The following is a 25,804-nucleotide window of genomic DNA, read 5'->3' on the forward strand; positions in this document are numbered from 1 at the left end:
AAGGGAGTGTAGGAAGAAATGAAGCACAACGACTGAAGTGTCTCTTGAGATGGTATCTTCCCCCTCAGCCACTCTTTTTTAATGGCTAGAACTTATTTTGATTAAGGGAAGAACAAAAAAACATCATGAACATCTCAAAATCTGTTCCGGAGACCCAAAACATAAAGTGTTTTCTTCTTGTCTCTATTTCATTTAATAGTCTTCAGTCTAAAATGTCTGTTATTCCACTTTGGCTCACAAGAGCCCCATTTAATTATCATTCTCCTTGATAATTATTGATGTTTTAAAGAAAGAAATACAAAGAGAAAACAGCCTTTGCCTCCATACTGTTTTAAATTCACTCATTCATTCATCAGAATATTTACTGAATACCTACTGCATGCCAGGTGCTAATAATATGAAGACCCGGCCCCTGACCACAAGCAGTTCAGTCATTAGAATCTACCCTTTCCAGGTTGTTGTTGTTAGTTGCTATGGAGTCGATTCCGACTCATGGAGGCCCCATCTGTGCAGAATAGAACTGCACTATGGGGTTTTCAAGGCTGTGAGCTTTTGGAAGTAAGTTGTCTTCCAAGGTGCCTCTGGGTAGGTTTGAACTGCCAACCTTTTGGTTACTAGCTGCCAGTTTAACTACTCCTCTTTTCCCCCCAGGGCATATTATGCCTGTGAGGCTAAAAGTGAATGAATGAATAAAATGATGTGCTAGTTCCTGCCTCCATACAACCTAGTTGATAATTGCTAGAAGGCAACTGTTGTCTCTCTGTTCTGTTCATAACATCTTCCCTGTCTTTTGGCCCTGCTCTAATACAGCCTTGAAACGTATCCTGTATTCCACCTACCTGTTCCAACACTGTCATTGCTGTCCTGCCCACATTTTTACCTTTTGCCTTAAGCACCTGTGGACATGTACATGCACAATCATTCCCAGAGGTGAATTAAAAGACCGTAGAACCATGTTTTTGCCTTTTTTTTTTTCCCATAGATGTCATGTATAAAGGATAGTAGATTGTCAGATAAGCATTTGATCCTGTTAACTTGGGTATTGCTGATCATTCATGTTAAGATTTACATCTCCAAAATTTAAATGAATGAAACTGTTTGCACAAGATTTGACCCTCCATCAACATGATTTTACACCAAATGTGAACTATAACAGCAGGAATCACTTTGAAATGTTGGCACAGCTCTACCACTTGGCCTAACACTTTGGGCCCCAGTATGAGGGGGTCATGGGAAAAAGATGTGGCAGTCTGCTTCCATAAAGATTACAGCCTTGGAAACCCTATGGGGACAGTTCTGCTCTGTCCTATAGGGTCGTTATGAGTCAGAATCGACTGAACGGTAATGAGCTTTGATTTATGAGGTGTTCAAGAGCCTTGGTGGTGCAGCGGTTAAAGCACTTGGCTGCTAACCAAAAGATCGGCGGTTCGAACCCACCAGTGGCTCTGAGAGAGAAAAGACCTGACAGTCTGTGCTTGTAAAGAGTTAAAATAGCCCGTTGCTGTCGAGTCAATTCCACCTCATAGAGACTGTATATGACAGAGTAGAACTGCCCCATAGGATTTCCAAGGAGCAGTTGGTGGATTTGAACTTCTGACCTTTTGGTTAGCAGACAAGCGCTTAACCACTGTGCCACCAAGCCTAGGAAACCCTGTGGGGCAGTTCTGCACTGTCCCATAGGGTTGCTATGAGTTGGTATGGAGTTGAGCGCAAACAACAACAAATGAGGGGTCATTGCATCTGGCTAGAGTTGTCCTTAGAAGCTGAGAAATAAGATTTAATTTCTAAGACTTCAGGTTGGCCGAGAAAGGAGGATAATCAGTCCTAAGAAGACAAATAAGTCTTGTGGAATCTTCTCCATCTGTAGGTGGTCAGAAACTTGCTGACATCTTAGCTTTAAAATAGCACTCCCACAGCATCTTCCGACTGGCACGCCATGGATTCTTTCCTGACTGAGAAAAAAGAGGGGTGTTTTTAAAAATTGCTGTGTGAACTGTATGTTTCCTGGAAACCAAGGACCAACCAAGGTTAGAGATTGCAACACTGCAATCTTGAGAGTTGGGTTTTGTTTTGTTTTTAATTAAGTTTTTGTTTCTTTAATCTTTTTTTTTTTTTTTTTTAATGCTTGGTTTGTCTGCAAAATGCCCTACTAAGGTGTACTTTGACAGTTAAGCCTTGTTCTTCCGACAGGTCAGAGAATTCACTTGAATAAATTCGTGGATGTATGAGTTGGAGTGAGGAGGTGTTGCCTGCATCCGTCCCCACACCCCTTTTTGCTTCCAGCTGAGTGATATTTCATCCAGCTGTTACAAGGTCACTGGGAAAGAGGTCCCCAGTTAGCCATTGTCCAAAATTGGCCATGTCAGTCAAACCTCCATACACTTCCTTGGCCAGAGTCCTTTTCTCTGCTATTTGTGTTTGGAACATTACCAGAAACAGCAGGATCAATGATCGAGGGAAATCTCAGTGCGAGGAAGTATTGTTTCTATCTTAAGCTTCAAAAGGAGACAGTGATGTTCTAATGCAGACTTAGTAAAATTATTATATAGCAGTTTGACAGGTGTGAACTTCAAGATATAATAAAGCCTTTATCTGCAGCGTTTTTAAAACATGAGAACTAATGGGGAAAGAAGCCTTTTCATGACAAAAATAAGTATTTTATTTGTTGGCATTTGATTCAAAATTAGACCAGTTCTACAGAATTGTGTACATTTCCCCCTATATTTTAGAGACCTCATAAAAGTGCTCAAGTGGTACATGGACAGGATAACAGAAGCAGAGCGGCAAGAGCATATCCAGGAGGTGCTGAAGGTAGTAACTAATCCTGTTGAGATAACGTGATCGACAAAGCTTTTGCATGGTGATGCTTAAGCTAATTGATTTCCTCTACACAGACAGTAATTGGTGATGATGTATTACTGACATGCTGATTCAAGGATCTTAATAGCTGCTTAAAGTTTATAGCTGCTTTTTGCTCATGGAATTGGAATCGGACTTTGCCAGGCTCAACCACTGGAACTTCTTGACTCCAGAACACTTGAAGTGATGTCTAGGGTTGGCAGAAGGGAGGGTTTATGAGAGACGACAAATGGGCAGTTAAGCTTTGAAGTCCCTGGCTCTTGACTTCTACCACCCTGACAGAGACCATTTGAAAATCATTTTGCTTAAATTTAAAGAGAGAATAGTGTGGCTTAGCAGAGATTGAAATGTAGAAACCTGAGGTCTTACTGGGCCCCATGGTTTAACGTTGCCCTACCTCTGGGCCCTACTTGGCTCAGTTGTAAATGGAGATGTTAATGCCTTATTTGCAAATATGTTCAAAAGGAATACATTTTCTTTCCTAAACTGTCCAGTAACAGCCATGATAGTCTCCTGACTCCTGTTACTGAGTAACATTGTCCGGTAACAGCCATGGTTGTCTTCTGACTCCTGTTGTTGAGTAACATTGCCCAGTAACAGCTGTGGTAGTCTTCTGATTCGTATTGTTGAGTAACATTCTACTTGATAGCATTAGATAAAATTAGATAATTTATTAGTTTTATAAAAAAAGTATTTGGTTAATTATAAATTTATCATTTTGGTCTGATTGAAGGTAAAAAGCTAGGTGGAAAGAGTACCTACCAGCAAAGCAGAATCATTTTTGAAAAACAGACACCCGTCTCTTTGTTGGCTAAATTAAAAAAGCATCTAGGGATAAAAAATATTTAATATTCAAAACTCTCAAGAATTATGTAGAATTTTTAAAGCACCTACACTTCTTCTCCCGTTAGGTATTAGAGAAACATTACTTTTCTGTCCACAAGTAAATAATGTTAAAAAATCTCATAGGGCCTCAGTGTTTAATAATTTAAAAGTCTGATGCTGTACCCTGATTTTTATGCTCTGTCATTGTTAAAGACATACTCTTGGTCTCCTTTGAAGCTAACTTTTTAAACATTTTGCTTTAAGGCTCAAGAATATATTTTTAAGTATATTGTTCAGTCTCGAAGACTCTTTTCCCTCGCCACTGGTGGACAAAATGAAGAGGAATTCCGATGTTGCATTCAGGAACTCCTTATGTCGGTCCGTTTCTTTCTTTCACAAGAGAGCAAAGGGTCTGGAGCGTTATCTCAATCACAGGTAATTGTTTTTTCATCTCTGTTGAGTAGAAGAAAAATTGGGGTGCAGTTTGTTTATTTTTACATAGCAGCATAATTGAATGTTTTCTGCATGAGAAACCCATAGCCCCAGTTTATATTTGTTAGCCTGACCGACATTGGATAAAAAACCAACTAAACCCGCTGCCGTTGAGTCGATTCCAGCGTTGAATAGACTTTCAAAATTGCACCAACTTTGAGTCCCAGCAGAGCAGAATTGGGTTGCCTTTCCTCAGACTGCTCTCTGTCTGAATGGAGAGGATATTGGTTTTGCAACAGCCTTGCTTCCAGTTGCCAACATGCATACTGATGATAGGACAAGCTGTCACCATCAGCCCTGGGAAGGAATTTCACTAGAGCCAGGCTATTGCGGTTGTTTTCCCCAAGCCCAGCACTGCATTTTAATCTGTCAACTTCAGACTCATTATATTGGACTCGGCTAAACTGCATATTGTTTTGTTTTATTTAACTTGACCGATCATCCTGGAACTGATTTTAAATGACCAGTGCTGAGCAGCTGCTGCCAAATTCTATTACCAGGAGGAGCCCCACATGTTTTGTTTAAGGACAGGCTCCATCCGCTTTCCAAAGAGCATGGCCTTGAACATATTCTGAGAGATAATTCTGAATATCTTTCTCTATGCTTTCTTAATCCTTTTCATATGCTTTTAGTTCTAATAATTTGGTTAAAAACCTGTCAGAAAGAGAAGCGGCCTCTTGGCCACCATCCCCTGGAGACATGTCATCATTGAGAAATAGAACATTAAATGGGAGATTGGAAGACAAGGCTAGATACCTAAGAGTATGAGAGGCAGTCCCCGGGTTACAACAAGGTCCGTTCCTAAGTCTGTCTTTAAGTTGAGTTTGTAGGTAGGTCGGAACAGGTACATACGGTTCTTATTTCCTGTCAGTTAGTCAAATGTTTGTCTTAGCATATAGTATAGATTTCACCTTTTTGTGCACATAAAACACTTAAGAAACACTTCATGAGCATCACAAAGTAGTGCATGCATTTGTTATTACAAACCATTGTATTTAACCCAAATTTTTAATACAATAAACTTTATGGAAGTCCATTCTTAAGTACAAGTTGTCCATAAGTGAGACGTTCTTAACCTGGGGACTTACTCGATTGCAATTTGGTGCCTTATGACATTTGGAAGGAGTTATGTATAATGACAAAATACCAGAAATGTACCAACTCCACCCATAATAGTGCTGTACTTTTTCTGACTCTTTAGGGGCTATTCTGCAGCTAACGCTCTTCTTTGCAGAGGTGGACTTAGCTTCCATCTGTGCAGGGATATAATTCAGGCTCTTTCAAATTTTGTTTTGGCCCCTACAGTCAACAACACAGTCCTTGTACTTTAGGAAATTGCCAGAAACCTCAATGTCAAATTGCCCACTAACCAAACCATGCTTACAGCAGTTGATATTTAAAAAGGATAATCCAACAGACTAACTAGAATCCTCAGAAATTCACTACTTCTGTGAAAGTTATTTAAACTTTGAGTTTTCATTTTGAGATTTTTCTTTTTAACCTTTACCCATCACAGGGACAAAACTTGCCTTCTGGAGTTCTAATTCACACCAAAAGATATTTCTTCACTCTTCAGTCCTTAAGTCCTAATTTTTCAGAGATCCATAAATGCCTGTGTAGCACAGGGATTTGGTATGGATTGAATTGTGTCCCCAGAAAGTTATGTGAGGTCCTAATCCCCAGTACCTGTGAATATGACTGTCATGGTTTGAATTATGTCCCCCCAAAAATGTGTGTATCAATTTGGCTAGGCCATGATTCCCAGTGTTGCATGGTTGTCCTCCATTTTGTGAGTGTAATTTTACATTAAAGAGGATTAGGGTGGGATTGTAACACCACCCTAACCCAGGTCATATCCCTGATCCAACATAAAGGGAGTTTCCCTGGGGTGTGGCCTGCACCACCTTTTATCTCTTGTAAGAGGTAAAAGGAAAGGGAAGCAAGTGGAGAATAAGGGGACCTCATACCGTTAAGAAAGCAATGCCAGGAGCAGAGCGCATCCTTTGGACCAGGGTCCCTGCGCAGAGAAGCTCCTATTCCGGGGGAACACAGAAGAGAAGAAGGCCGACAGAAAAATCCTTCCCCTGGAGCTGATGCCCTGAATTTGGACTTTAAGCCTACTTTGACTGTGAAGAAATAAACTTCTCTTCGTTAAAACCATCCACTTGTGGTATTTCTGTTATGGCAGCACTAGATGACTAAGACAGGGACCTTGTTTGAAAGTAGGGTCTTTGAAAATGTTATCAGTTAAGTAAATGCACTAGGGTGGGTCCTAACTCAGTCTTTGCCTATTTGTCTTGACTATCAAACCCAAACCAAACCCACTGCCATCAAGTCATTTCTGACTCATAGTGACCCTAAAGGGTTTTCAAGACTGTAAATCTTTATGGAAGCAAACTGCCACATCTTTCTCCCCCAGAGCGGCTGGTGGATTTGAACCACCAACCTTTTGGTTAGCAGCTGGCTGCTTTAACCACTGCACCACCAGTGGCTACCAGTAAGGTCAAAACTAAATTTTACTTTCATTTTTATTTGCAGTAAAAAGCCTTAGCTTAGATTGTCTGGTACAACTGCCTTTCTGCCGTCACAAGGTCCTTGTCCCTTTATCCTTTATTAATAGTCCTGTTGTATATGTATCTCACATTGCAGTCATGTTAAAAAACTTTCTTTGAATATATGAAAAAAGAATTAATGGATAAATTAAGGCATTCCTGGGGGAAATCAACTTAGGTAACTTTTCGGTATACTGAATCAGAAAGCTGGGCTCATTTTATTGTTTTATCTTTTTAACTTCATCTGTATGACTCACCTCTTTGCAAAGTGAAATAAAGGTTATATAAATGTAATATTTATTGGGGAATACCAAGTTACTAATTTTAAACACATTCAGGTAAATCTGTAATTTTAAGAGTTGAGCAGAGCAGACCTGTTGACTGCAGTATCCTAAGCATTTTGATGACTGACAGCAAAAACAGGTCTAGGCTTCTCTATATATTTTTGCTGCTGCTGCATAGATAAATACCAAAATCCGTGAATTTGAATTTGATTCCATCTTTGAGTCATCAGCACATATAGATTTGACCTACTTTCTGCTTGTGTCAGATCTCACTGGTAAACCAGCTAGCACTTGAATACCAGCATATTAGAAACACGTGCCTCTTTCCTCTACTAGGTTGAGTTGAGACCAGTTGGCTCTTCCTTCCACTGCCCTCCTTCTGTGCAATTTAAAAGTGGGAGTTTGTTTCATAATTCTAGCCCAATTTTTTTTTAGTATGTCCCTTGGAGATTTGATGTTAGCATCATTTTGTCTTAAAACTTATTATTATCAAATTTTATTTACCTAAAGAACATTGTTCTTAGTCTGTATACACAGTTCTAGATTTAAAGTAGATTTTGAAGCAACCTAAAGAGTCATTCTAATGACCTTTTTGTTTTACAGGTGATGAAATTAAAGCCTAGGGAGGTAAAATGACTTGTCCAAGGTCACAGAGTTGTTTAGAAGCAAAGCTTGTTGTAGTTGTCAAGTCAGTTCCAACTCATAGCGACCCCATGTGTGTCAGAGTAGAACTGTACTGCATACGATTTTCAAGGCTGTGACCTTTTGGAAGCCTGTCACCAGCCTGTCTTCTGAGGTGCTTCTGGGTGGGTTCGAACCACCAATCTTTCAGCTAGTAGTGGAGCACTTAACCCTTTGTGCCATCCTAGTATTACATATAACAGAGATCTTCTGATAGTCGGGCCTATGTTTTTTTCTTCCTTAAATCATAGGTCAAATGCTTTAGGGAATTAATGTGTTTGGTTTCTTAAAAGTAAATGAGATTAAAAATGAGCAATTTAGAAAGCTTCTTTGAAGAGGAATAAAATAAAAGTGACCATGAGCCAAGTCTTGGTTGAGCATTCTTTCCATTCAGTCATGCTGCATTTTGCTGATTCTGTGAAGTTTTTGCCAATCATTTTGCTAACATCAGTGATTTTCCAGAATTCCCTAGATTTCATTATGTTGCACCTTTGCACATTTCAAGAAACTGTCCTATTCTGCTGTACTATATTTTCCCCCCTTTTAGTTTTAGGTAACAAAAACATTTTACATTTATTTTCCTACCATTCAAAAATACTTGTCACAGTCCTTAAACTACTGACATTTTACAGCTCCTTTCTTAAGGGTTATCTGGGAATTGATTTAAATTTCTTCTTTTTAAGGCCGTGTTTCTCAGCTCCTTCCCAGCCGTGTACTCAGAGCTGCTGAAGCTCTTCGATGTCCGGGAGGTGGCCAACTTGGTGCAGGACACTCTGGGCAGTCTGCCAACCATCATGCATGTAGACGACTCCCTGCAAGCTGTCAAGCTGCAGTGCATTGGCAAAACCGTGGAGAGCCAGCTGTATACCAACCCAGGTAGCGTGCGGGATCTGAAGGCTGAAATCGTGTCTCCAAGAAGCCATTATTTATAGGTTGTAGTCATAGGTCAGTAGAAGCATTAAAAACATCTGAAAAATTCTCTTCTCAAAAGAATCATTTGGATGGTAGACTAAATTTATTAGTCAAATACAAAAGTTCTTAAACTTTTATGACTATTAACATTGTATTTCTAGAAAGAATAAAAACCCTTAATGGTTGAATTATGGATTCTAATCACAACAAGTTTTGGTTACGGCATGCTTTTTTCCTATTATAGATTTCATTTTTTGATGTTCAACAAAATTTAACATTTTCTTTCAGAGATGCTTAGACATACCTGATGTGATCCTTTTTTGTCTCTTTTGTTCTTAAAAGGTTTCTACCAATTTGTGCTCTAAAATTGAGTGAGAATCTTGGTGTGCTGTTATTTTTATTTTATCCCAACAGCAAATAATCAGTTACTAGATTGATTTTGTCATAATATGTGTTATTAAATCCCTTTGTCTCATCTTTTCCTATATTTTCCTGCTGAAAATGATAGAATAAGGACCAATTTTGTTTTAAAATTTATTTTAAGAAGTTTCCATTAGCCTCATCAAGTAAAAAACTTTAAAATAGATTCTGCTAAGAATTATTTTTCCACATGAATGCATCTACGTATATGTGTATAATTTTTTGAAAATGGTTTCATGTATAGTAAACAATTTTTAAATTATTTGGTCATAAGACATTTTAAACATGCAGGCAGAAATAGAGCATAATATAATGAGAAGATCATTAACAAATCTTAGCAATATCAGATATTTGCTCTATATCTTTATTAAGAAAGTCACCATTGTAGATACAGGTAGTCACTGTCTTAACAACAGGGTTCCATTATGACAACTCCAGCGTAAGTCGGTTCTGATATAAGTCGAATGCCCCCTTTTTTTTTAAGTTTTCATTATTATTTCTTTTTATTATCAGTATCTTTATAAAGCCGTTCTTTGAACATCTGTAAGTGAACATCTGAGAACGATAACATCGACAAATTACACTCTGCAACATTGTATGTAGTACATATTATTAACGATAAGATGTACAAAAAATAAAAAAAAACAGACGGTTGTAAGGGCTGTTCCTCATAACTTGAGGACTACCTATATATTCAAGGTCTTTCTGGGTATTCTGATTTATTTTTCCTACTTCCTTCATAGAAATTCCCACTATCAGAGATTCCCATTCCCATTTCCATTTCTGTGCTCCACCAGGACTCCTACATATTTATTACATAGCTATAAATACATATTATATTATTTTTTTCATCTTTTATATAGTGGCATTACCAATTAATATTATACTTTTATATTATCCATGCTAATAGATATAGCTGTAATTCATTCATCCTTTACAGTTCTATAATATTCCAGTGAATGAACATATCATGAATAATTTATTTTTCTCCTATTGATGGATTTTTGATATGTTCCTAATTTTTTTGCTGAAACAAATAATGCTGCATTCAGCATAAAAGAAAGTTCAGACTTTGGATTTCTACCCCCATGAGAGTACATCTCATCTGGCAAAAGGATATTTGTTGTAGTGGTTTTTAAACTCTGCTCCTCAAGCCCTAGGGGTTCTGTTACAATGATCAGGGACTCCTGAGCAGTTGGGAGTAAGGATTTCAGAGTGGAGAGGATGAAAGTTCAAACCACACCAACTCTGCTTTCAACAAACTAAGAAAAGTTCATCACCATCTCAGAAGAATTGGTGATTTCGGCCATGTTTCTTCCATACTTACCAGATCATTCTTTGTTAGATTAAAGTTCTACACAAGAAGAGCAACACAAATAATCAAAATTGTTTTCAAATGTAAGGACATTATTTTAGGGGATTTTGTTTATTATGTGCCGACCAACACATAATAAACGGTAGAGAAGTCAGGACTAAAGAATATAAAGAGAAGAAGCTGCAATCCAGGAGCAAAGATATTAGTCTTTGTGAGAGTTTGTGAGAATATTTATTGGAGTAGGAAGGTGGGAGGACTCATGAGGCCCAGGAAATGTGGATTCTGGAAGGTCTGTGCTAGTGACCTGGAGGAGAGGTGCCAAGCCAGGGTTGGGAGGTTGGGGATTATGACGGTATGGCATGAGGGAGGAATTGGAGAAGGGGATCCCTGCCTGCTGGTGTTGTGTAGGACACTACCATGGAGGATGACTGCAGAGAAGCATAAGCTTCTGGGGAAGCAAAAGCAGCTCACGATCAACGGCACTCTTAAAAGCCCAAGCAGATGCCAGTTAAGAGGAGAGACTTCTTTGAAAAGGAAATCTGGAAAACAATACCATTTATAATAGCCCCTAAAAAGTTAAAATACTTAAGAGTAAATCTAACCAGGGATGTAGAAGACCTATACAGACAAAGCTACAAAACACTACTGCAAGAAACCAAAAGACACCTACATAAAAGGAAAAACATACCATGCTTATGGACAGGAAGACTCAACCTGTGAAAATGTCAGTTCTACCCAAAGTGATCTACAGATATAATGCAATCCCCATCCAAATACCAACAGCATTCTTAAATGAGATAGAAAAACTAATCACCAACTTTATATGGAAAGGAAAGAGGCCTCGGATAAGCAAAGCATTATTGAAGAAAAAGAACAAAGCAGAAAGCCTCACTTTACCCAATCTCAGAACCTACTATACAACCACAGTAGTCAAAACAGCCTGGTACTGGTACAATGACAGACACACAGACCAGTGGAACAGAATCAAGAACCCAGATGTAAGTCTATCCACTCATGGTCAGCTGATCTTTTACAAAGGACCAAAGTCCATTAAATGAGGAAAAGACAGTCTTTTTAAGAAATGGTGCTGGCAAAACTGGATGTTCATCTGTAAAAAAATGAAACAGGACCCATACTTCACACCGTATACAGAAAACTAACTCAAATGGATCAAAGACCTAAATATAAAACCTAAAATGATAAAGATCATGGAAGAAAAGATAGGGACAAAACTAGGGGTCTTAATACAAATCATAACTAACAATGCACAAATGCCAGAATATAAACTAGATAACTGGGAGCAACTAAAATTAAATACTTAAGGTCATCAAAAGACTTCACCAAAAGAGTAAAAAGAGAACCTATGACATATCCGACAAGGGTCTAATCTCTAAAATCTATTGAATACCTTAACACCTCAATAACAAAAAGACCAAATAATCCAATTAAAAAATGGTCAAAGGATATGAACAGACACTTCACTGAAGAAGACATTCCGGCAGCTAACAGACACTTGAGGAAATGCTCGAGATCATTAGCCATTAGAGAAATGCAAATCAAAACTACAGTGAGATACCATCGCACCCTGACATTACCAGCAGTAATCAAAAAAAGAGAAAAGAATAAATGGTGGAGAGGTTGTGGGGAAATTGGAACTTTTATACACTGCTTGTGGGAACGTCAAATGGTACAACCTCTATGGAAAAAGATACGGCACCTCCTTAAAAAGCTAGAAATAGAAATATCATACAAGCCAGCAATCCCACTCCTAGGAATATATCCTAGAGAAATAAGAGCTGTCACGTGAATAGACATATGCACACCCATTATTCACAAGATGGAAACAATCTAAGTGCCCATAAACAGGTGAATGGATAAACAAATTATGGTACATACACACAATGGAATACTATGCAAAAATAAAGAACAATTATGAATGCACAAAACATCTCACAACCTGGATGAATCTGGAAGGCATTATGCTGAGTGAAATAAGATAATCACAAAAGGACAAATATTGTATGAGACCACTATTATAAAAACTCAAGAAAAGTTTTACACACAGAAAAAAACAATGTTTGCTAGCTACGAGGGAGAGGAGGGGTGAGGAGGGGAAATCACTAACTGTATAGCAGACAAGTGTTAATTTTGGTGAAGGGAAAGACAACCACAATATAGGGGAAGTCAGTTAGCACAACTCGACCAAGGCAAATTCATAGAAGCTTCCTAGACATCCAGACACCTTGAGGGATCAAGTTACTGGGGCTTAGGGCTGGGGACCATGGTCTCAGGGGACATCTAGGTCAATTGGCATAACAATTCATACAGGAAATGTTTTACATCTTTCTTTGGTGAGCAGCATCTGGGGTCTTAAAAGCTTGTTAGCTGCCATCTAAGATACATCTATTGGTTTCATCACGTTCAGAGCAAAGGAGAATGAAGAAAACCAAAGAAACAAGGAAAATATTAGTCCAAAGGACTAATGGACCACATGAACGACAGCCTTCACCAGCCTGAGCCCAGAACAGCTAGATGGTGACCAGCTACCACCACCAACTGCTCCAACAGGGATCACAATAGAGGCTCCCAGACAGAACGAGAGAAAAATGTAAACAAAATTCACATTCACAAATAAAGACAGACTTACTGGTCTGACAGAGACTGGAGGAACCCCTCGAGACTGTGTGGCCCCTGGACACCCTGCTAACTCAGAACTGAGGCCACTTCCAAAGTCCACCTTTCAGCCAAAGATTAGACAGGCCTATAAAATAAACAATAACACGCATGAGGAACGTGCTTCTTAGTTCAATCAAGTATACGACACCAAATAGGCAACACCTGCCCAAAAGCAAAGACTAGGAGACAGGAAGGGACAGGAAAACTGGACAAAGGACACGGAGAACCCAGGGTGGAAAGGGAAAAGAGGGGGAGAATGTTGACACATTGTGGGGATTGCAACCAATGTCACAAAACAATATGTGTATAAATTTTTGAATGAGAAACTGGTTTGCACGGTAAACTTTCACCTCGCACAGTAATATTTTTCTAAAAATCAAAAACAGAAAAGAAGAGAGACTTCTGTCACTCCCTCCCAGAGGATAAGGCTCAGTCAATAGTTTAGTGACTCATCATTGAAGGAAACAGAGACTGTCACGTGTGAATGTGGCATGGCACAGCAGGAAGGAGCCTGTCTTTATGGAGAAAAACAGGAATTAAGTCCCTGAAAGCCTTCCAGGACTCATACTACCCTCTCTGTCTAAATCACATTGGACTATGTGATAGTTTTAGAAAACCTGAGAAGTGTTTCTGGTGACTCGAAAGTTCTAAACCAGAAATTATGGACTTAGGGTATACTATACCCCCACTGCTGTCGAGTTGATTCTGACTCATTGCGACCCTATAGGACAGAGTAGAACTGCTCCATAGGGTTTCCAAGGAGTGGCTAGTGGATTTGAACTACTGACCTTTTGGTTCGCAGCCAAACACTTAACCACTGCGCCACCAGGACTCTACCTAGGGCACACTAGCTGCCACCAAGTCAGTTCTGACTAATGGCCATCCAGTGTGTGTCAGAGTAGAACTGCACTCCATAGGGTTTTAAGTGGCTGATTTTTTAGAAGTAGATTACCAGGCCTTTCTTCTGAGACACCTCTGGGTAGACTCGAACCTCAGCCTTTCAGTTAGCAGCCAAGTGCCTTAACCATTTGTACCATCCAGGGACTCCTGGACTTAGGACATATTTGTGTTGTCCAGTTGAAATATGGGATGATGGAAGGAGAAGAAGATATACAATGGAAATAGCTGGCTCCATAGATGGTGTCAAAGAACAAGATGTGGTGTCTATGAGAGCCATGGATCATCTCACAAAAACCAGGCAGATTCTGTCTAACCAGAGGGGAAGAGGAAGAGAGACACAAATAAAACTATAACTGAGGGCAAGGTGGGGATGGAAGAACCGTAATAAAAAGGTGTCAGTGATACTCCACTGAAAACAATGAGTAAAAGTGTTACATCTAACACATTTGACCTCTCCTGTAAACACACACACTTTTTACAACAAAGATTTTTTTTAAGGGAGATTGGGATTGGAAGGCCCAGTTTTTATCATATTTTCCTGGAAGTAACTAGATCAAATGATAGAGAATTGGTAAAAATTTATCTAGGAACTAAGTGAATACCATCACTAAAATTTGGTAATACCAGACTCGTGTATTGGATATTAAAAAAAAAAAAAAAAAACCCGTTGTCGTCATTGTTTCTGACTCGTAGCAACTCTGTAGGACAGAGTTCACCTGCCCCATAGAGTTTCCAAGGAGCGGTTGGTGGATTCGAACTGCTGACCTTTTGGTTAGCAGCCCAGCTCTTAACCACTGCACCACCAGGGCTTCGTTTTGGATACAGTTTTGGTGCATTAGTTTCCTATTGCTGATGAACAATTACCACAATCTTAGTGCCTTAAAACAACACAGATTTATTTCTCATCTATTTATTATCTTATAATTCTGGAGATCACAAGTCTGAAATGGTTGTCACTGTGCTACAATCAAGATATTGGTAGGGCTGGTTTTTTTTTCCTGGAAGCTCTAGGGAAGAACCCATTTCCTTGCTTTTTTCAGCTTCTAGAGGCCACCTGCAGTCCTTGCTTGTGGTTCCCTCCCTCCATCCTCAAAACTAGCAGCATAGCACCTTCAAATCTGTCTGATGCTGACTCTCCTGCCTCCATATTTCACTTCTAAGGACCCTGTAATACATTGGGTCCACCTGGATAATCCAGGATACTCTCCTTCATCTCAAGATCCCTAACTTAATCACGTATGTAAAGTCTCTTTTACCATGTAAAGTGACATATTCACAGGTTCCATGAATTAAGCTGTAGACGTCTTTGGGGGGACTATTATTCTGCCTACCACATACGAGTAAAAGAAACATCCAAAAACAGTGTGATACGTTAGCCCCATAAATGAAGGTGAAACCACTCAGAAATCTAAAAAGTTTTCTTTATTTATTGAAAGTGAAAGAAATGAAGCACAAAAGTGCTGCAATTGTATGAGATACACATCATGGCCAGATGGAGGTTACAATGACACTTTCCTGATTAAATTACAAATTTGAAACAAGGGCGAGATAAAGCAAGGATAAGGACCTTATGGTGTACCAATGAGGTAAGTACTTAGCTAAAGACAGAGCACTTAGTTCTTGGCTGGCCTCAGTGATAGTTAGATTTCTTAGAAGGTAGAATATGGTGAAGACAGTTGCTACTCTGAACTTAATTCTGATCAGTAAAGAAAAACTGGTTATGAAATAGAAGTTTGAAGAATCTAAGGGCATAATCTTATTTACTAGGGGTTCAAATTAACCAGAGAAAGGAATATAGAAGACTGTTGGGCCACATTTTAAGAAAATAAACATCAAAACATTTTGGAGAAAAGGACCCAAGATGCTACGAGCCCCACCCCCAAGAGAACTAAGAAGTTCTAAAATTTGTCATTTTGCTGTAATCCCAAGGAGAAAAAAGCGGAGGAGGCACACACAGGAACCAGCATGGTTGCAGAATACTCCGGGTTGAGCTTAGATTAGAAATTAATATGTTGAGGAGACAGAAAGAAGAGCACGTAATACAAAGGTCAGCACCAAAGAAGGGAATGAAAGAAGTCTTACTAAGATTAAAGCCAGGTTGAGTTAAGGGTCACCGGGCAGCTTCAGGGCTGGACAGAGCAGGCAGTAGGAGCTGTTCCACAGCCAGGCAGGAAGGCTGAATGCCCCCCCCTCCCCTACCTTAGTCCTGAAGGCATGGCCAATGTCAGAACCTAGGATGTCTGGGCAAATTGAAGGACATAGCTAAGGTTTGAATGCATTCAAGGTCTAAATAATCTGGAGTCCAGGCAGACTTACTTAAGGTATAAAAATTGGGCAACTCATTCCTGTCTCCCTAAAATTCTGTGCCTTGCTATTTCCTGCAGGCCAGGGATAGCAGGATCTAAATAATTTGGAAGACAGTTTTGGCCTAGCTAAATAATAGATTGGAAGGGTAAAGCTTAGGGAGGAAAGAGGAAGTATCCAGAGTGGGAAAGGTAGTTTAGGGCAATGGTAGAGAAAGGGCAGGGACTGAGTCTTCTAGATTCTATAAGTTCAGGCTCTACCATATGAGCTATGGTTTTTGCATTAGTTTTGCATTTGGCTCCTTTGCTTGGCACTTGATGAATCCTTTAGCACAGGTCTGCAGTCATTGCCAAGCTATTTTCTTGCAAACCAAAAGTCATATGACTTTCTGTTGGGGATAATTGAGCAGTTTATCAGCCAAAACTCAGCACAGATAATAGAGGTAAGCATAAAGATCTGAATATACTGAGCATGTCCTGTTAATGAGAAGCACACTAATACTTTCTTTTGCCTAAAAACTAGAAGAAGAAAAAAAAATCCAGTGTTTTAGGGTGGGAATTTCTTAAGAAGGTAGTCAAATATATATATTTTTTTCTTTTTGGCAGAAACGCCTCAATCCCCATTACTACTAGCCTTGTAGCTTTCATTCAAGGTTGTAATAAAAATATAAATAAATAAGGGAGAGAAGGGGAGGGGTAAACTATTAAATTATTTTAAAAGTAGGTTCTGGGAATTAATGCCTCCTTCCCCCATTGTGGAGCCCTGGTGGCGCAGTAGTTAAGAGCTTGGCTCCTAACCAAAAGGTTGGCAGTTCAAATGCACCAGCTGCTCCTTGGAAACCCTATGGGGCAGTTCTTCTCTGTCCTGTAAGATACCTGTGAGTTAGAATCAACTCGACAGCAACAGGTTTGGTTTTTTTGGTTTTCCCCCATTGTTGGCCATAATATGTAAGAGTGTTTGGTAAGTTCATCTATTAATTTGACAACTTTAAGAATATATAAAATCTTACTACAGTTGATGGGAAGGACCCCTGGTGGCACAGTGGTTAAGCGCTCGGCTGGTAACTGAAAGGTCGGAGGTTTGAAACTACCAGCAGCTCTGTGGGAGAAAGATGTGGCCGTCTGCTTCTGTGAAGATTACAGCCTTGGAAAGCCTATGGGGCAGTTCTACTCTGTCCTATAGGGTCACTGTGAGTTGGGATCTACTCAAAGGCACACAACTACAACAGTTGATGGGTGCCTAGTAGTTTTATTTCTTAGAATGCTAGTTAAAGTGCAGTCTAGTACTGATTTTATCTGCATTGGGAGTGTTCAGATTTCTTTCACACTTGAAAATGTCATTTGTTTCAAACCTTTCTGCTAGCCAGCACTTGCAAAGTAGCAGAGGGGCCTTATAAAGACTAGTAGCATTGCCTGAATAAGGGCCTCTCTTTTCTCTAGAAGCATAATGATAGCGCATGACCATCGTAAAAAGTGTACAGACCTGAGGTTTCTTTATGTAGACTTCATGTTGGTTATCCAGTAGAAAAATATATTTTCAAAAATTACCTGGGACCTCAAGAAAGCCTGTGGTTCTAGTCAGCATTCTGCCCCCTCCGGCCTTGATTCCTGTAGCTCCACTCTTCCTTCTTGCATGTAGCCATCTTCCCCTTAGGCCTCCTTTCCCAGGGTTTTCCAAAGTGAAAGAGCTCAGGGGTGAAGCCTTGTCTAACTGTCCATTGCCGTCCGTGTGCTCTGAAAGCACTTGCTGAATGTTAACAGCTTTCAAAGCTGTTCAGGCTCTATTCTTTGATTTTATTAAACACTTGCCCTTACAACAATTTTTTGTTTATTTGTTTTTTTTTAAAAGGGTGCATGTTAGGTAAGGCCATGTTAAGTATAGGTTCTTAATGAAGTGCTTGGAAATGAGTATTTTTTGGAAAATAATTTCTACATCTTTCCCTAGATGAGACAAAGAAAAAATTAAGAGGTTTAGGTAATGCCTCATCCTGAGCACAGAACTTAAGATTTCAAAAAATGCATCAATCAACAAAATTATAGTTACCCTAGCTTTTAACTGTACTGTATGAAAATAAATATAAACTCACATATTGGGGGCTACTCTAACGCAATTTAAATGCAATTAACTCATTTATTGTTTCTAATAACATTGCGTATTGTTTAATGTCTGGTTGCTAAACATTGTTAAACTCATTTATTACTTCTAGTAACATTTTTATAGATTTCATAAGATTTTCTATGTAGATGATCATGTCAAGTTTAGATGCAATTTAATCTTTGCTCTCTTGTCATTTTTCTGAACTTTTCAATACTGATTGGCACTAACAAGCACATTACTTCAAGCCCACTCCCAGGAAAGGGTGAAACCCTATCTTTTAATGTCCCTCCTAATCCCTTCTCATTTAAGCAGTGTTAAAACGTGGAGACAGAAATGCCAGGCTGTATTTCAGTTGCCTGTATGATCTAGTAGAACTCATGATTAATTTCATTCATTCATTCAACAAATGTTTATTGTGGGCAGACCCCATTCCAGGTGGTATGTTAATGATATTGTAGCAAACTAAAAACATATAGTTCCTGCCCTCACTCTGCTTATAGTCTAGTATGAAAGCAGAAGTTGAAGAAGTAATTTTGATAAGATATGATGGCATTTGTGGTGGGGGAAGTATACAGGGTGCTTGTAACAGGGAAGCCTGATTGAGTCTAGGGGCCATCCCACCCACTTAACCTCATTTAATGATCCACATGCTGACACAACTTTCAAATTTGTATTTCTAGGCCAGATCTCTCCTCTGAGCTCCAACCCTGAGTATCTAACTGTCCTCTCAACATCTCTGTCATGGCTCCTCAAACTCACATGTCTAAAATGGAAATCTCAGCCTTTTTCTTTCTAAGCCTGCTCATCTCCCATCTCAGTACACAGCAACACCATCAGCTAGTTGCATACACCTAAAATGCTCAGAACCATTCTTGAAACCTCCTTCTTTCTTGTCCTTCACCTCCTACTCATCACCAGGACTCCTAATGCATCTCCATAGCATCTCTCCCATCTGGCCACTTCTCCCCATCCCCACTGCTGTCCTAGTAGCCGCTGAGTTTGAACTGCCTAGGTAGTTTCTGTACTCCTCTGTTGTATTTCTTTTTTCCTATCCATCCACTGTAGCCAAAGCTACCTTACAGAAACATACCAGGTGATGTCTCTCCCAGCTTAGAATCCTCTATTCACATCCCAGTTTAGGTTCATTTTATTTTGTTTGGGAGATACATTCCAGAATTGATCTTCCATGCCCCCTGATCTGGCCCCCCTCACCTCCCTAGTCTCATGTCCTTACTGTTTTCCTCTGCTTGGAATCTACTTTTTCCACCCACTCCCTGAACCTAGTTAATCCTCACTTTCTTAAGGAACCCCCTAACTGCCTCCCCATCCCCGTTAATAACTTATAGTACACTGTGCTGCTTCTTGGAGCACCTAACACAACTGTAAGGAAATAAGGAATTGGGTATTTAGTTGTTTAATGTCTGTCTTCCCCATCCTAAAAGAAAAACCCTGGAGGGCAGGGCTTTCTTTATCTTGATCACAACTGTATGTCCAGCTTCCATACAATGCCTAGTACATAGTAGGTGCTCAATAGATAATTTCATGAATGAACACTACATACTACATCATGTGCTAGGAATCTGGATAAAGCAGCAGCAGCTATTGAATAAATGATGTGTATGAATAAAAGCCACCACCCGTCTATCAGTTCATCATACTGTGGTGGGTTGCATGTTGCTGTGATGCTGGAAACTACGCCACCAATATTTTAAATAGCAGCAGGGTCACTCATGGTGGACAGGTTTCAGCAGAGTGTCCAGACTAAGACAGACTAGTCTGGAAGAAAGACCTGGCAGTCTAATTCCAGAAATTAGCCAATGAAAGATCTATGGATCACAACAGAATATTGTCCAATATAGTGCTGGAAGATGAGCCCCCTTAGTTGGAAGGTACTCAAAATATACAGCAGCTGCAACAGTGGATTCAAGCATACCAGTGGTCCTGGTGCAGGACCGGGCAATAGTTTGTTCTGTTGTACGTTGGATTACGTGAGTCGGAGTTGACTCAATGGCAGCTAACAACAACAACAACATGAATAAAAAACAGAAAATCTTATTGGAAAGGCAACTTTTGGGTTAACGATGAGCAGGAGTAAGACAGAATGTGGGGGCGGAGTGGGAGGCAGGTTGCAGGTGTCCCAGGCAAGGAACACAGCACAATTGACAAAAGTAATAATTGCATATAAGCATCCATTTTGTTTTAGGAGAGATACCACGTGGTGGAGGCATCCACGGTGGGATTAAATCCAGTGAGATCAGAATTCATCCTTCACTCCCTGCTGTTGTTTTCCGTAGTGATCCTGACATCATCTGATTGAACATAGCCACCCTGAACCTACAGTCCTTTCCACACCGAGCTCTCATTGTCTGTACTCTAGTGAGTGTCTGAAAGGCTTGTTTGCAGGTTATGTTGCTGCCTGTGACTGACAGTTCAGTTCCTGGTAGCTTTGATCACAAAGGCCAGCCCAGCTTTGGTTTCAGGTTTTCAGTAGCACTGGTGCAACAGCAGCTCCGCTCCATGCAAAACAGTGTGTCAGTGTGCCCTCCTGCCCACCTGGCTTATCATCTCCCCTCCTGAGGCTGCCAGGTAGCAGCTTTGGAGTTCTGCTGGTGTGCAGCCCGTGCTCAGGCCCAGTTTGTGCAGAGTAACAGGCAGCCATGTATGCCACCACGTGGCTCAGAGACCTTGCTCCCTTGTGGACAGATGCTGACTTCCAGGTTCTTGCCTAAAGCTTTGTTGAGAGAGGAAGCCAAGGTCATCTTGGGACTTTCCTCAGAATTAATAACCAAGAGGGCATCTACCAACATTTCTCAGCTGCGCCTCCTCCTTCCTCACCCCATGTGCACTGGGAATTACTGATGAGAGCCGGATTGAGCCACTCAAATGTACAACCAAAATAAAAAATAAATGAAAATCTCTCCTTCATACACTCAGCAAGACATACAGTGCAGTGAGCTTTTATCTGAGATATGGAATATGAATGTATCCCGCTTTCAAAAAGAGTCTACTTAACAGATTCCGTTGTTACTACATGTATAGGAAGTTAGTGTTTGTTCAACTGTGGGGATTTTTTTTTTTTTTTACAGTCCTACTTGATGGGTCTAGGTGTTTTCTTTTAAAGGTAAGAATTAGCATTTTAATCACTCAGTTTGTTTGGCGTTTACCCACAGATTCTATAGATTCTATCATTTGCATAGGCTGACATTGTCCTAGAAATAGAGAAAAAGCATATCTGCTGGCTAGATAGTGATATACTTTCTTCTTACATATACCACATGCAAATTATTTGTCTACCTCACTTTTATGCAGTGGATATTTTCTTAACAGTTGGTTGCAAATTGAGTTTTTAGAAATCAAATCCTACTGGCTGCAAAGACATATCATGGTTTCCTAAAGAATGCCTGTGCTTTATGTCCTTTGTTTTGATGGTAAACCTAAGGTCAGACCTCCTTGTGTTGGTAGCTCAGTGGCTGTCATTAAAGGAAACCTGAGACTTCAAACCTAGCTCCTAAAACAAATCAAGAAGACAGTAAGAGAAATGAGGGAACTACTCATAAGGGCACTTTCCCAGTTATGGACGCTTGGTTTGCATCCATTATGATTTTTAATTGAGGATAGGAACTCATTTTTTTTTTCTACCTGTGGATATAGGGAGAAGTTGAAAAAGGAAGAAAGGGTAGTGATAATAATGTCAACCCTTATATAGCAACCCTGTGAAATGGTGGTAGTAGTATTAACAATAGTGTCAGAACCTGGCTAACTTCAGGGGGATAATATGAATCAAGATCAGCCCAAGGTTGATTTCTGTGAGGTGGAGGTCAGAGATACCTCCACTCTTCAACCTTTTTACCAATTCTGACACCAGCCGTCCCTTCCATGGCACTCTCTACTTCTGGGTTCCATAATCTGTTGGAATAGCCACACAGAACTCATAGGCCATACTTACAGTTAAGTGGTTTATTACAGAAGTAACCGGACACAACTCAGGATCAGGATTAGGAAGCATGTAGGCAAAGTCTCCCTTCAGTGCAGGACAGCTCTCTCATCTCCTCTCGGCAGGACAGGTCTCCTCTCGGCCCCCTTAGGACAGGCCCTTCTGGGCCCAGCCGTCTGTCACCACCAACTCTGCTGCAGGGCCCCTTCCGGGCTTGTCACCACCAGCTCCGCCACTGGGCCCCTTCTGGGCCCCTAGCTGTCTTTAGTGTTACAGCCCTTGACCTGTGTTACAGCTCTTTTACGAGGTTTCTTGCCTCTTCTTTCTCTGCTGCTTCTCTCTTCTTTCTTCCTTCTACTTCTCTTCCAGCTTCTTTTTGTCTGAAAAACCTCTGTGGGGTTGGCTGCTTATGTCTGCAAACTCCTCATCAATTTCAAGGCATAGCCCTCCAACTAGGGCCATGAACTGACCAATCCACTTTTGGTAAGCCACAGACACTTTATTTGCATAGTCTATTGACCAATCCCTGCAGGGAGCATACCAGTCACAGGGCAAGAAGCAGCCCAGGTCCAGACAAGATGTAACAACCCTCTGGGGTAGAAAACAAAGGCCAAAGGTAACTCCTCAGGGCTTACAGGAAAAGTCTCTTAAGTTGTTTTTCCAAAGAACCAAGCCAAAAGGCCACATAAAGGAACTCATTTCACCACTAAACGAATAATTTCTTTTATAAGGATCAGCACAAAGCTGGTTCCTCTGAGGCGGAGGTTAAAGATGTCCCAAATGTCTAACTTTTCCAAGCTGCTATACCACTCCATCATCTCTGACATCAGCTACTCCCTCTCACCTCAGTACTCTCCCTCCTGTCTTTGGGTTCCCTAATTCACTGCAAAGTCTCACAGAACTCACACACCATGTAAAGGAAATGGCTCACGCAGTTGTGGAGGCTGGCAAGTCCCAAATTCATGAGTAAGGCGTAGACTTCTCCCTGGCCCTCAGTCTCTGCCCAAAGGCACTCATCTTTCTGACTCCTTGGGCCAGGAAGCCCACTGTGCCTTCTCCTGTGGTTCTTTGCAGCAGGTCTCGCCTTGTTTGGTGGTGGTGGGCTATCCTCTTTGCTCTGGAATTGGCTCTCTTTTAAGGCAAAACTGACCAATCCACTTGGTAGGCCACAATTACCCTATCACACAGTCACCTAGGTGGGAGTTACAAGACCATCTAGAAAGGCCACTCACAAAAGTAATTAATCTACCGTACACCACAAACCCTTAAGTATTATGTGCCAAGTACTATTAGTTCCTATAATCCTTAGAACAATCCCAGGAGGAAGTACCATTATTAGCCCCATTTTACAGGTGAGAAGACTAAGACTCAAATGAGTTGCTTACATCACACAACTAGTGAGAGAAAGCTGGGATTCAGATTTAGACAGTCTGATTCTATGGTCCGTGAGTAAAAAGAAGGTATTGCCTAGGAAACATGAACAAGGTCAGTGGTGCAGGTCAAGTGCAATTTTTAATTTTGATGACGTCTAATTTATCAGTTATTTCCTTTGATAGTTTGTGCTTTTTCATATTCTTTAAAAATCTGTCTTAACTCAGGATTACTAGGATTTTCTCTTGTGTTTTGTTCCAGAAGTTTTATAGTTTTAGTTCTAGCATTTAGGTCTATGATGGATCCCAAGTTAGTTTTCATATCAGGTCTGAAGTAAAGGTTAAGGTTTTTTTTTTTTTTTTATACCTACAGGTAGTCCCCAACTTATGACATATTCAAGTTAAAACAAACTGCACTTACGACCATCCATTTTGTATTTGTTTTTTTTTTGTACATCTTATCATTAGTAATATGTACTACATACAGTGTTGCAGCACGTAATTTGCTGATATTATTCTCAGATGTTCATTTGCAGATGTTCAATTTTATGATTTACTATTCAAAACATTGCTGTATAGTAGGCTATGGCCTGGTCTACCATGAAGTCGGTTTCGGTGTCAAGAGTTATACAGATAGAAAATAGGGCAATGTTGAACCCTAACAACATATGACAATTGAATTGTGCATGCACCCGACAGCTGTTATGGCTCTGACTTAATTGTTTTGACACTGACGTCGACTTCTTTGTAGACCAGGCCTATAGCATGATCTTATTCAGTGTTTTGTATCATAAGAAGCATCAGTTGTTAATCTGAAGCCCAGTTGTTCAAGTTTCTCTAACCGTAACACCTGCAATGCTTATATCCCCAACAGTATGTCTAGCAAAAGAAGTCATGCCACTGAAAGTTCTGATCCAAAACAGAAGGTGAGAAAGGCTCTAGACATGGATATAAGGAGGACTATTAATGCCTATGATAATAGAAAGAAAGTCAACAAAATAGCATGAGGAAGGACTATCTCACTGTACCGTTTCAACCATCATTAAAAGTAAGAATAGGATTTTAGAGGCATTTAAAGGAGCTGTTGGCTTAAAATAGAGAATTTTTAAAAAATTGTTGTAGTTAAATGAAGTTTACATTTCAAGTTAGTGTCCAATACAAAATTTTATACATAAATTGTTATGTGACCCTAATTGCTCACCCCATTCTGTGACAGCACACTCCTGCTTTCCACCCCTGATTCCCCATGTCCATTCAGCCAGCTCCTAATCCTCTCTGCCTTCCCATCTCACCTCTGGACAGAAGCTGTCCCTATGGTGTCTTGTATCTACTTGACTAAGAGGCACATTCTTCACAAGTATCACTTTATGTCCCACAGTCCAGAAAATTGACAGTTTTAACAAAGAAGAGGCAAGAGCTAATCCATGAGATGGAGAAGCTGCTGATGATTTGAATAGAAGACCAAATTCAGAAGAGGATTCCTATGAGTTTACTGATGATTCAAATGAAAGCATGCAGCCCTTTTGAAATCCTGAAGGAACAGCAAGGAGAAGACTACCGCGAGTACTTTAATGCCAACATGGGCTGATTTCATAGCTTCAAACACAGATTTGGCTTACATGATGTGCTTACATGATGTGCATGTAGCTAGAGAAGCAGGAAGCGCCGTTGTTGAAGCTGCCAAAAAATTCAAGGATAAGCTGGACAAGATGGAAGAGGAAGGAGAGACGTTGTCAAAAATTTTTACAGTGAAATGATTAGCTGGAGTTTTTTCTAAACTACATCAGGGGCTTCCGTTGCTTGAAAACATGGACCCAAATGCCAATCACTTTGCTGTAGTCAATAGGAAGATTTGGGAAGCAGTGAGATATTACTGCAAAATATATGAAGAAAAAAAGAAAAGGATCATACAGACAGCTGTCACCAATTTTCTGACTAGAAATGCCATCCCCATTCCCAGGGATAATCCAGATGATCCAGAACCTTCCACAAGTTTAGTTATTACCACAGCTGACAAAATGCCAATGTTATCCAACTCTTCTTCATCATCAGAGTAAATTTTTACGATTTGTGTATTTTTTATAAATGTATGTATGCATGAAAATATATCTAAGTTTATAAGTGATGTTTCCAACCCCCAAAGACAAATAAAGATTGGATGTATAGATACTGATTAAAAAATA

General features: G+C 40.0%; 1 protein-coding gene across 1 annotated transcript in view; it reads left to right on the top strand.

The window, feature by feature from the left end:
- The window catches only part of DOCK4 (dedicator of cytokinesis 4), a 481,731-nt gene that overhangs the window by 349,399 nt on the left and 106,528 nt on the right, over positions 1-25,804 (top strand). Inside the window, exons 21-23 of the mRNA XM_023737032.1 lie at positions 2,730-2,811; positions 3,949-4,119; positions 8,377-8,569. Coding sequence (XP_023592800.1) covers positions 2,730-2,811; positions 3,949-4,119; positions 8,377-8,569 — 446 coding nt within the window. The remainder of the gene's footprint in view (positions 1-2,729; positions 2,812-3,948; positions 4,120-8,376; positions 8,570-25,804) is intronic.

The sequence above is a fragment of the Trichechus manatus genome, unplaced genomic scaffold (assembly GCF_000243295.1).
Source record: "Trichechus manatus latirostris isolate Lorelei unplaced genomic scaffold, TriManLat1.0 scaffold00096, whole genome shotgun sequence".
Taxonomy (NCBI): domain Eukaryota; kingdom Metazoa; phylum Chordata; class Mammalia; order Sirenia; family Trichechidae; genus Trichechus; species Trichechus manatus.